Source organism: Pelobates fuscus, chromosome 1 (assembly GCF_036172605.1).
Source record: "Pelobates fuscus isolate aPelFus1 chromosome 1, aPelFus1.pri, whole genome shotgun sequence".
NCBI classification, from domain to species: domain Eukaryota; kingdom Metazoa; phylum Chordata; class Amphibia; order Anura; family Pelobatidae; genus Pelobates; species Pelobates fuscus.
Genome location: NC_086317.1, coordinates 443,722,902 through 443,735,059, shown reverse-complemented (window position 1 = coordinate 443,735,059; position 12,158 = coordinate 443,722,902). Strand labels below are relative to the sequence as shown.

The following is a 12,158-nucleotide window of genomic DNA, read 5'->3' as shown; positions in this document are numbered from 1 at the left end:
TAAAAAAGACCTAGAAGTGTTCGAAAAAGCACTGCTAGCTACGAGCACTGTTCCTGCCGAAGTTGTGGAAGTTCTTGCCACCTGTACCCGGAACCTAAAAAACCTGGACAGATCGTCAGCCATACTGAGGACTTTCACTATGGGGACTCAATGGATTCTGATAGTGACACTGGAGATGCGGATTATTTCGATGGAGAACCTACTTACGCCCAGAGGTCGTTTTTAAAGGGGGGGGTACTGTCAGGGTTCTCACCTGTGAGACAGACAGCCAGACGTGGTCGCTCCTGGAATTGCCAACAGGGGACTTGAACCGGGGAACTTATCAATCCTAGTCCTGCTTTTTGCCTCTGAGCCACAGCAGCTTTACACAGAGACTACTGATTCCGGTCTTGTTCATCCTGGCATGGCTACTACACCGGGGGCTGCACCTTGACTTGTCTGTGTCTCACCTGACTCTGATCGATCATCAGCAGGGTATTTAAACCCAGCCTCGCCCTGTACTCAGTGTCAAGTCTTTGATCTAGTGTTCCTGTGTCGTACCAGTGTTCCAGTTTATCTGCTTCGTATATTTGACTTCGGCTACTCCTCGTTGTTCCTGACCTCTGGCATCCTTTGACCTCGGCTATCCCTCGACTATCCTGCTGGTTCTGTCCTTGCCTGTCCTGCGTATTTGGTCCTGCATCCCGCACAGCCCCCGTGCACAGACCCACAGGCCAGGTGAATTCTTACCTGACCACCTCGGCCTGTGGCTATCTGCAAGGGTGAGCAACATATCTGCGCTACAGACTCCCAACTCAGGTAAGACCCTGACAATACTGAAGCATTATAAAGCTTCTCTAAGAGGAGAGTTCTGCTAGAAAGGCCCTCAGAGCTGCTTTATGTAGAAGTCTTTGATTGGCCAACATTATCCATCCTGACCGTATCAGAAGAAGGAGAATTGGCAATCGCCATGAGACCAGCACACTCCTGGATGATACATGCGTTTCTCTTTTTTATTTTTTTTCTACAGGGGAGTCCTGAATATCAAAGAAACAAGGAACACTCTAACTTTATCAATACATATATGTTTTTAACCGAAGAGGTTGGTACAGTTTAAAAATAGTGGAGAGCTGCTGAATTTGAATTGGGCTCTGCTCACTTAACCTCATCTACGCAACCCCTGACCCAGTGAGATCTCATCCCTGTTAAACACTATAATCCTATAGATACCTGTATTTGGGGAAACAACAGACACTTTCAAGAAGCTCAACTCTACCCTGTTACTTAATGACAGCCTGAGAAGACAGACCAACACATAGGCCTGCCTTTTAGGACGTCCAGGATCTCATGACCCCATGGAAAGCAAATGGGTGACATCAGGATAAAGTAGACTAAGCATTTTAGTGAATAAAAAAAAAACATGTCTCAGATTCTTGATTCTTAACTATTAGTCGCTCAGCCACATCCTAGTATAGCACCTATGAGTCGGATATATAACCATGCTAATTTGTTTATTTATTTTATTATACCCTATAAAGAAGATATTGGAGGCTTGTTTAAATGATAACAGATCATTTTCACTTCTCATTTCCATCTTTCTTTAGTCTAAATAAGAATGGCTTGTTGCCATGGCTGCACCAAAACAACCATGCTCTTTGTTTTAGAAATATTCTCTATGCAAATGAGTTTATTGTGATTTCAATGACTCTTGGCTGTTTTATTTTACTTTTTTTTTTTTTTGCTTAAGGGCATTTTTAAATATTTATGTGTTACAGTTCATTTAATATAAACTGTTTTTCCCCTAAAGTGTACTGAACATCTGTTTTCTGAGATATTCAAATGCCAAAAATAATAATGATTTTTTTTTATTTTTTTTTAAAGCTTATGGTTAGACCTTACATTTTTATCACACTTTACTAAAACGTCCTACTACTGTACATTGTTTTGTGAATCAAAGTATCCCCGAAAATGTTTACGTGTCAAGTTTGGTTCGTACAACATCAACAATCGACCAGCTGCAATTTTTCGGATATTGAAAGGAACAAGATCATTGTTGAGACTTTAGGGCTTAAACATTTAGGATTCATTTTGCTATTCATACGAACCTTAGAAGCAACTAAGAGTAATATTAGTTGCAGTACAGCAATAATGAGTGTGTTGGTTTCTGTGATGACAGAAAGTGGTTCAATCTTATGATCTCGATTCTCTGCGATGAAACTGTTACAGAATCTAGAATCTGGAGACCAATAAATGAAACCATCTTCTGTTACCTGACATTCTTTCTTCACAATGAAGAAAGAACATTCAAAGGGATTCTAGACAAAGAAAATCAATAGAATTTAACAATGAGAAGTTCGGTACTTTGTTCAGGTTCATAAACTTGCTTTTTATTCCTTTCATATCTGTGTGCTGTTGATCTTGTGGCGACGTCTATTTTAAGGTTTGATCTGACAGTCCATAGAACTTACCAATAAGAGGATAAGGTGAATCATCTTTACCAGAGGTGACCCACAACTGATAATCTGTATGACAGCCCTGTAAGAAGCAACATGTAGACAGAGAAAATATATGTCAATAACACAGTGGGAATCAAAGGAAGTTGTCCTAATAAATGCTAAATCTCCAGATTGCTGGCATAACCCATAATGCATTTCTGTCAATCATTTCTTTGATTGTTAGAGATGAACAAATCATTACACTGTCATTTATTCATGTACATCTTGGAGGGACACATAATGGTAAAATTTGAGATGCTTTATAGAGCTGGAACAGGTAAAGTGGTAGAATGGCACGTGTCAGAAGGAAACGGTAATGGTGTAATATTTAGCAACTAATAAGGACTATAGAACCAGCATATTTAGAGAAAATCTTTGGTTACATAAGGACAGAATAGCAGACATTAACCTCTGATCTCACTGGCACTGCAGGGGTTGTAAATAATCCCAGATTAAGTCAACATTGCGCAACACTCACAGACGGAAGAGATACGTGGATAAATAGCAGAGCACCTATGAGATCAGACAGTAATGCGGACTGCGCAGTGCTCTAAAAATGACAAACGATAATACAAATTACACAACATTCCCAGAGAGATCACACAGTAATGCCCGAAGAATGAAAAAAAACAATCATATAAATTACACAACATTGCCAGAATGATCAGTCAGGATTACAGACTGCACAGTGCCCTAACAGTGACAGTCAATAAAGTACAGAATAGAAATGAGGTTATACAAACTGCATAATGTCAGAATCGGTGTGTGAACAGACTGCTGTAATACAGATTGCACGTCAGAGCCAGAATGACAGAAAATAATACAGATTACACAATCAAGTGGTAACACTTGTAGCACATCATCAAGTGTATAGAGTGTATTAAATGTGATATAGTTACCCTGAGCAAGCATACACTAATACCGATTGCACAGCAGATCAACAGTGACAGACTATATCTTACAGAACATACAGCACTCCAGGGGTGATTGGACAGTAATACAGATCACACAGCACTACTATAGAGACAGACTATACTACCAACGATATGGCACCTAGAGTAAACAGATAGTAAAACAAATTGGATGGCACCCCCAAAGTAAGCACACATGGTAATACAAATCACATAGCACCCCTAAAGTAAACTCATGGTAATACAAATCACATAGCACCCCTAAAGTAAACGCATGGTAATACAAATTACATAGCACCCCTAAAGTAAACTCATTGTAATACAAATCACATAGCACCCCTAAAGTAAACTCATAGTAATACAAATAGCATAGCACCCCTAACGTAAATTAATGGTTATACAAATTACAAAGCACCCCTAAAGTAAAATAATAGTAATACAAATCACATAGCACCTCTAACGTAATCTCATAGTAATACAAACCAAATAGCACCCCTAAAGTAAACTCATGGTAATATAAATTACCTAGCACCCCTAAAGTAAACTCATGGTAATACAAATCACATAGCACCCCTAAAGTAAACTCATGGTAATACAAATCGCATAGCACCCCTAAAGTAAACTCATGGTAATACAAATCACATAGCACCCCTAAAGTAAACTCATGGTAATATAAATTACCTAGCACCCCTAAAGTAAACTCATGGTAATACAAATCGCATAGCACCCCTAAAGTAAACTCATGGTAATACAAATCACATAGCACCCCTAAAGTAAACTCATGGTAATATAAATTACCTAGCACCCCTAAAGTAAAATCATGGTAATACAAATCGCATAGCACCCCTAAAGTAAACTCATGGTAATACAAATCACATAGCACTCCTAAAGTAAACTCATGGTAAAACAAATCACATAGCACCCCTAAAGTAAACTCATGGTAATACAAATCACATAGCACCCCTAAAGTAAACGCATGGTAATACAAATCACATAGCACCCCTAAAGTAAACGCATGGTAATACAAATCACATAGCACCCCTAAAGTAAACGCATGGTAATACAAATCTCATAGCACCCCTATAGTAAACGCATGGTAATACAAATTACATAGCACCCCTAAAGTAAACTCATTGTAATACAAATCACATAGCACCCCTAAAGTAAACTCATAGTAATACAAATAGCATAGCACCCCTAACGTAAATTAATGGTTATACAAATTACAAAGCACCCCTAAAGTAAAATAATAGTAATACAAATCACATAGCACCTCTAACGTAATCTCATAGTAATACAAACCAAATAGCACCCCTAAAGTAAACTCATGGTAATATAAATTACCTAGCACCCCTAAAGTAAACTCATGGTAATACAAATCACATAGCACCCCTAAAGTAAACTCATGGTAATACAAATCACATAGCACCCCTAAAGTAAACTCATGGTAATACAAATCACATAGCACCCCTAAAGTAAACTCATGGTAATACAAATCACATAGCACCCCTAAAGTAAACTCATGGTAATATAAATTACCTAGCACCCCTAAAGTAAACTCATGGTAATATAAATTACCTAGCACCCCTAAAGTAAACTCATGGTAATACAAATCACATAGCACCCCTAAAGTAAACTCATGGTAATACAAATCGCATAGCACCCCTAAAGTAAACTCATGGTAATACAAATCGCATAGCACCCCTAAAGTAAACTCATAGTAATACAAATAGCATAGCACCCCTAACGTAATCTCATGGTAATACAAATCACATAGCACCCCTAAAGTAAACTCATGGTAATACAAATCACATAGCACCCCTAAAGTAAACTCATGGTAATACAAATCACATAGCACCCCTAAAGTAAACGCATGGTAATACAAATCACATAGCACCCCTAAAGTAAACTCATGGTAAAACAAATCACATAGCACCCCTAAAGTAAACTCATGGTAATACAAATCGCATAGCACCCCTAAAGTAAACTCATGGTAATACAAATCACATTGAGTGAATATGTTACTCCAAACGTTACAATATGGCTAACAATATGGAGAACAGACCATTCTACAAATTTACACAGCACCCATACAAAATATCAGTGTGGGTAACACTTACCTCCACTCCAAACTGTTGTAGAGCCATTTTGACAACATCAGTCACTGTATCATCTGTGGTTACTGTTAAGATTTTTGACTAAGGAAGAGAATGACAAATTAACAAGTCAGATTTTCCTGAGGATTCCATACAATCCATACCAAATCCTTGTCATGCAGCCGCATTCAGGAAAATTGGGTTGCCTGAGAAATATATATGTATTTTATCTTTACTCCAATAGATTGAAGCCCATTGTATTCACAATGTTTGGGTACCAGACACTTTATAGTACTAGAAGACCTCTGCACCACAACTAGTAGCTACAAGTAAGCAGAAACAAACTTCTGTAACAAATGTCAATCTGTGGACGTAATCTTTAAACCACTTTTTAAAGACAGCTGGGGCACTATAACCACTATAGCCCGCTGTAGTAGTTATAGTGCCAGAAGCCTCTGAGCACATATACTGGTAGTCTATCCAACTGTTTATGAATACTTTGACACTCACCTTGCTTTGTCTGGGTTATACAGTACAACAACTGAGGAAGTTCAGAGTACTGGTTAAAGCATTCACTTATCACTTATTTGGTAACCACATTCAAAAACACTTATCAGATTGAAAGTATATTGGGTTGTAATTGTATTTAGCTGACTGCATCAGATGATAAAATCCACTGTATGATGTTTTATAACAATATACTGTAAATACTGGGGTAGTATTCAATGGTTATACTTATGGGCAGATATCCACGCAAGAGGATATAAACAGTGACGAGCACACACAATAAAATATAAATTTTTATTAAATTCATGCCAAAATATGCAGTAAATAAATGTACAAATCAATGCAAAGAACATACTAGAAAATATTTACAATCACAACAATAAATAGAAGAAATAGGATATAGGCATTTCAAACAGAAATCTAACCCGTCCTGATGTGAGATTAAAGAAACACTATAGTGACAGGAATTTAAATTGAAATTTTTATGCTTGGAAAAGTGTATATTGCTCCATCAAATGTGAGTAGATTACTTTTACCTTCCTAATTATTAGTGTACAGTTTTACAGAGAGCACTATTTTTTGCTTTTGTATCTTTGTATGTGTCCACCCACATGCCGAGTGACTGACTCCGAGAACAACATAGGGGATTTTACCTCTACACGCTGTTATACTCAGAGTTGGTTTTATGTCTCTACTAAATGTAAGTGCTACATCATAGGCCTCTTTGTTGTTTGTTCTGTACTTGGTACTAGGTATTCTGCACCATTACCGGTTATCTTTCTCCTTTATTACATATACCTGCCACCATCAGAAGCCTGGATGATTTACAAGTAAAGAATACTCCAATCATCTGATATTCTATTGACATTTTTATTTTGGAGCTACCTGTACATATATTTTGTATTATCTTGCTCTATACTAATCAGTAAGGGGCTGAGGGGCCTTACTATCAGTGTTTGTTGCCTGCTTACAATTCTACGTATACTTGCCTTTTAGCGTTTATTCTACTTTCTATTATTTAGTCTAACATAGCCAAGCTGTAGAAAACATCTGCATTGTTAAATGTTAATTGTTCTAATACAGCTATTTTGGAACACAATTTGAAATATTTTTTTCTATTTATTGCAATTCACTACTCAGCGAATAAACCCTCATATTATTCCAAATACTCAAGCGATGATTCCAAATAGGTGATTATATGAGATGGTTGATCAACTATAAACATATTAGAACATAATTCTTCATAATTCTTCATGATTCTTGGCAGAATCTAACTGGCGAAATTTGATTTGAATGATGTACACGAACCATTTCATTCAGGGTAAAAATTAATTCTGCGTAGCATCAAAACATATTATTTATCCACGGTTTGGCATGTGACCTTCATTACAAGGTCAGTATTTTTGGACTTGGCAAGGAATAAATACAGATACTGTGCCACATTTTCCTGCTCCAGAATAGTTTGTGGTTTTTCTAGAAGATGCTGAAGAGGAAAAAATTAGGCTGATCTTGCCAAGATATACCCCGTGCTAATATGCAGCTTTCATCTGCAACTCACCACATCATCTTTGCAATGACCTGAACGGAATGTTGCCTGGTTTACACTTACAACTTTAAATCTCTGTGTAAACCACTTGCTAATGTACATGTAACCATTTTAGGGACATACAGGTATATAAGGTACTCCAGGGCATGGCAAAGGTGTTATATTCTCTATTTACAATCAAACTATAGTGTACAATCCCCACCTATGTGGCCTCAGATAACGTTTTTACAAAGGTTTTTTATTGCAACAATTATATTTAGCTATTTTAGTTAATATCTACAGCCTCTCCTCAAGTCCTTCTATTCGTGAATGACTATAAGTTGATTTGTTGGATGTGCCTTCACAGATCAAATTAGTAATTTTTTCGTTTCCAAATAATACTAATTATTTGCCTAAATTGTGCTAATACACAAGTCCTAATGGTCACAGTAAATCTGTGACATTGTATATGTTATGTGGACCCTCTTCTAATATTTACTTCCAACATCATGGGTATCGTTGGCTTGATTTCCTGCTGGAACAGCCTGCACTGTTTTGTATAGCTGTTTTCATTACAGGTTGATTTATTCTTTTAGAATTAACCTTCTGTTATAAAAGGAATTGTGAGGCCAGTCACTCATGCTGGACAAATAAACGTAACTTTCAGCTGGTGTTACAATGTATCGTATTAGTTGGTTGAGGGTAGGTTCTTCTGTATCAATCTCTTCAGTTTCAAGGACTTGTATGCTGAAGCATTAAGATTTTCCTTAACTGTAACTAAGTGGCTTAGCCCAATTTTTTTTTTTTTTTAAAGCATTGGACTAATACCGAGGCATTTTGTCAGTAAAATATGCAACTGACTATGACCTTGATTTTATATTTTTGGCTGAACTTTTAAATTACTATTTTTTTTTATTTTTCAATGTTTTAATCCATATATATTTATTCTCTATTTATGATGTATTTTTTGATGTTTTAATATTTTGAAAAAGAACATTTTAAAATCTTATCCAAAAATATTAAATCAGTTGCAGAGCTTATCCAAATATATAAAACTGAGGCCTACATTAGATGCTGTAGGCTTAAGCAATCAGCAGTCCCTTTCATTAAAATATGTGGCCCACTGAACCCATATTGTCCTAAACCTGGTACCTGTTAGCCAACCAATACCTCATACATTCTTCCTCGCATTACTTTATAGAGCATCTGTGTGTGAGATCAGGTCTTACCTCCTAATTATGTCATTACTCAAAAGTTTACAACCTCTTAGATCTTTAAATGATTCATCTTAAATTATCAAACTGTCAACTTCAAATTCCCTTTTCTACCCATTGTCTGAATCTGACGTCTGCTCCTTTTATAAACGTGTTACATAGTCACATGAAGGGTTGTTTGTTAATTGTATACTGGTAGGCCTAATTATATATTAAATCATCTGCAAAGTCACAGATTTCCCTATAACTAATCATTGTAAATTGTCGTGAATAATGATATTAAATATGACATTTTGTATGGTGCTCTGGACCGAAATATAACATATATTGTATAGATTGTAAAATATATGATGTATAAAATAAAGATTTGGTAACGACTGCTTGATCTAATAACAGGGAAGCAAGAAAAATGGGGGGATCATGATATAAACTGGAAAAAAAGTAAGAGGAAAAGGGAAGACTAAAAAACAATGATTTTGTTTTGTTGCCTGACATCTTGGACAAAATGGACATAAAACGTGATGGGAACACAAAGAGGATAAAGTGTAAAACAAAAAAAAAACTCCATAGAGGGAATATGGGGAATTTAAAGATAAAGGGGAAACAAAACATAAAAGGACAAAGTAAAAAGGTCATATAATGCAAAAATGGAGCTTAAAGGACAACAGGGTGAAATAAAGGTATGTGGTCAGAAATTGTTTGTACTGGGCCACAAATTCTTTTGATGGTGACCCTGTATCGGGTTAATTAATATAAAACAAAATGTATCCGTCGTGTTCTATTGGCAGCGGTCATAGACAGATAACAACAGAATGCCTTACTTTTATTATGCATTTTATTATTTGTGCATCGTTACATAAAGTAGAGACAAATATTTTATTGCAACTGTCCACATAATTAGATTGATGTGCTCTCTTCACATTCTTTTTTTCTTTCTACAACTGGGACAAGCTATTTTTGCATGGCTTTTAAAAGAAATGGGTTGTGCCTAAATAAAGAAGATTATCTGTAACTTAAACTGTCTGTGAGCCGTCATTTAATGCTGGGAAATTAACAGCTAAGGTTCTCACCCAAGAACTTAAAATAGCTAAGTATTAGTAAAGTAGAAAAGAGTCAGGTTTATTCCACGTGGGGCAAAGGAAAATCTAGCGAATGAATCCTCAGGAGTTTGTTCGCTAAACAGTGAATTATAATTAACGGCAAAAATAGCGGTAAAATAGAGGCTGAAACAGCCGAGCTCTAAAGTTTGAGCTGGAGATTGTTTCCAAATTTTGTCTAAATTTGGGACTTTGGTTTTCCATTCATTAAAAAAAAATCACTGTTTAGCGATATAACAATTTTTTTTATAATAATTATAAATATCTTCTTCACTGTTTATTCCACATTCAAAGATAAAATAAAAACATGGAATTCTAGTCTGGGTTTTAATGTTTATGTAATATGTAATGTATATCAGGAATTAAAACCATATTAAGTGTTGAGAAACCACACACTATGGGTTAATGCTAGTTAATAAGTACTTAGCCTTAGTGCACCTTTTCATCTTATTATATCCTAGACACTTGCGGTTTGTTAATGCTTAAAAGGTGAAAAGGTTTGTACACAGACACTGACATCACCAGGGATATACTCACTAAGCAGTGTGCTGCAGAAGACCAAATGTGGATGATCTAAACCAGGGGTGCCCAAAAGGTAGATCCCCAGATGTTTTTAAACCACGGCTTCGATGATGCTTTGTCATTCTAAAGCAGGTTTCCCCAAACGCCGGCCCTCCAGATGTTGCTGAACTACAACTCCCATGTTTCTATGAATGGAAAAGGCTGAGAATCATGGTAGTTGTAGTTCGGCAACATCTGGAGGGCCGGAGTTTGTGGACGCCTGTTCTAAAGCATTCTAAAGGAAATCAAAGGATCATGGGAGTTGTAGTTCTACAACATCTGGGGATCTACCTTTTCTGCACCCCTGGTTTAGAACAAGATTGTAAACATGAATATAAATATGAGTTAGTGAACTTTTCCAACTCAGGCTTTGGCTTAATTTGCAATTCAGTTTTCAGTTAACCACACGTCACTGTTTAGCTAATTCATAGCTAAGAGTTTTTTACAGTTCATGTAGCAGCTGAGTGTTTTTTTTTAATGTACAGCTAAACACTACATATCCTTTGGATTGGGACCATAGCGTTGTAGCAATATGACTCCAGACACACAAATATGCAATAATTACTGGCTTGTAATTGGGACTGATTAATTAAAGAGTAAGTTGTAGTTTGCAAATATAGAAGCCAATATAAGTCAAATATTTAAAATATATCTTAGAGGACCAGGTTTGCATTATCCAGGGAATACTTAAAAGCAAGATGAATTCCAATAGTATAATATCCTTGTAAAATATGTTATAAATAAATAAATTAACAGGGTAATCCACTAAACTGTAAATTGTAAGGCATTCAGGAATTTTCATGTTTTAGGGTAAAAGAACTGCACAAAAAAGTGAGCTGACATGGAGAAAGTTTCCAAATTACACTAAAATGTGAAATTCAATGTCTGGGTTATTCACAAAAGTGTGAATTGTCAGAAATTCCAACATGGTTATTAAAATGAATTTAAGGTGAATTTTAAATGTAATGCCAAAATGGAAGCATAGCTGATTTAGGGAATTGTTAAAGTTTGTCTATTTTGGCTTTTTAATGGAAATTCAATTTGAGTTCACATTGACTTCCCAACAATTCTCACTTTTGTGAATATCCCAGAAAGGGAATTCAAAGTGAATTTTGTAAATTTTAGGCCAGCATAGTTAAATTGGAAAAAATCCCCAAGTCAGCTATGTTTTTACCTAAGCTATTTTTTAATCTAAAATTTGAAATTCACTTTACATTTACTTTTATTTCTCAGCAATTTAGATAATTTTGCATTATTTAGCGATACTTCAAAACTATATTGTTATTGCACACCATTAAATGCAATCTAATGACAAATTAACATGAACAAAAACTTGCTTGGCCTTAATACTCACATAGGCACAGTTTCCAATGTCTTTTGTGATGATCTTCACAGGGATTGTTTTCGGATGGTCACTCTCTTTCTCTTCCTTGATGCGTCTGACAAGAGAAAACAAGGACAGCACAATAATGATATTTGCGCTAACAAATAGTCTGCTTTTAATATTAATTTTCCTGTTACATCGTCAGGTATCATGAGTTCTGTGGCTGGGTTTCTCCAAAGTGATTAAATTCCCTCTCAGCTTGTGTTCTTGTGGCCACTGACCTACTGTAAGTTGAAACTTGTGTTATTTAAGGCAAACGTGTCTATTTCGCTCTTACTTATACTGCGTTTTCTCAATGAGATCAGAAATGGCTAGGCTAGATAGAATAGGATCCAAAATATTCTGAGATTATTCCGGTTTAAGATAGTGTATCATAGATGGGTGCACTT

The 12,158-nt window shown here is 36.0% G+C and overlaps 1 protein-coding gene across 2 annotated transcripts in view; it reads right to left on the bottom strand.

Annotated features, from left to right (window-relative positions):
- The window catches only part of ARHGAP20 (Rho GTPase activating protein 20), a 124,848-nt gene that overhangs the window by 37,613 nt on the left and 75,077 nt on the right, over positions 1–12,158 (bottom strand). For both annotated transcript variants that reach the window (XM_063430021.1, XM_063430031.1), the window contains exons 6-8: positions 11,740–11,824; positions 5,506–5,583; positions 2,448–2,514 (exon numbers count right to left, since the gene is read on the bottom strand). In XM_063430021.1, coding sequence (XP_063286091.1) covers positions 2,448–2,514; positions 5,506–5,583; positions 11,740–11,824 — 230 coding nt within the window. The remainder of the gene's footprint in view (positions 1–2,447; positions 2,515–5,505; positions 5,584–11,739; positions 11,825–12,158) is intronic.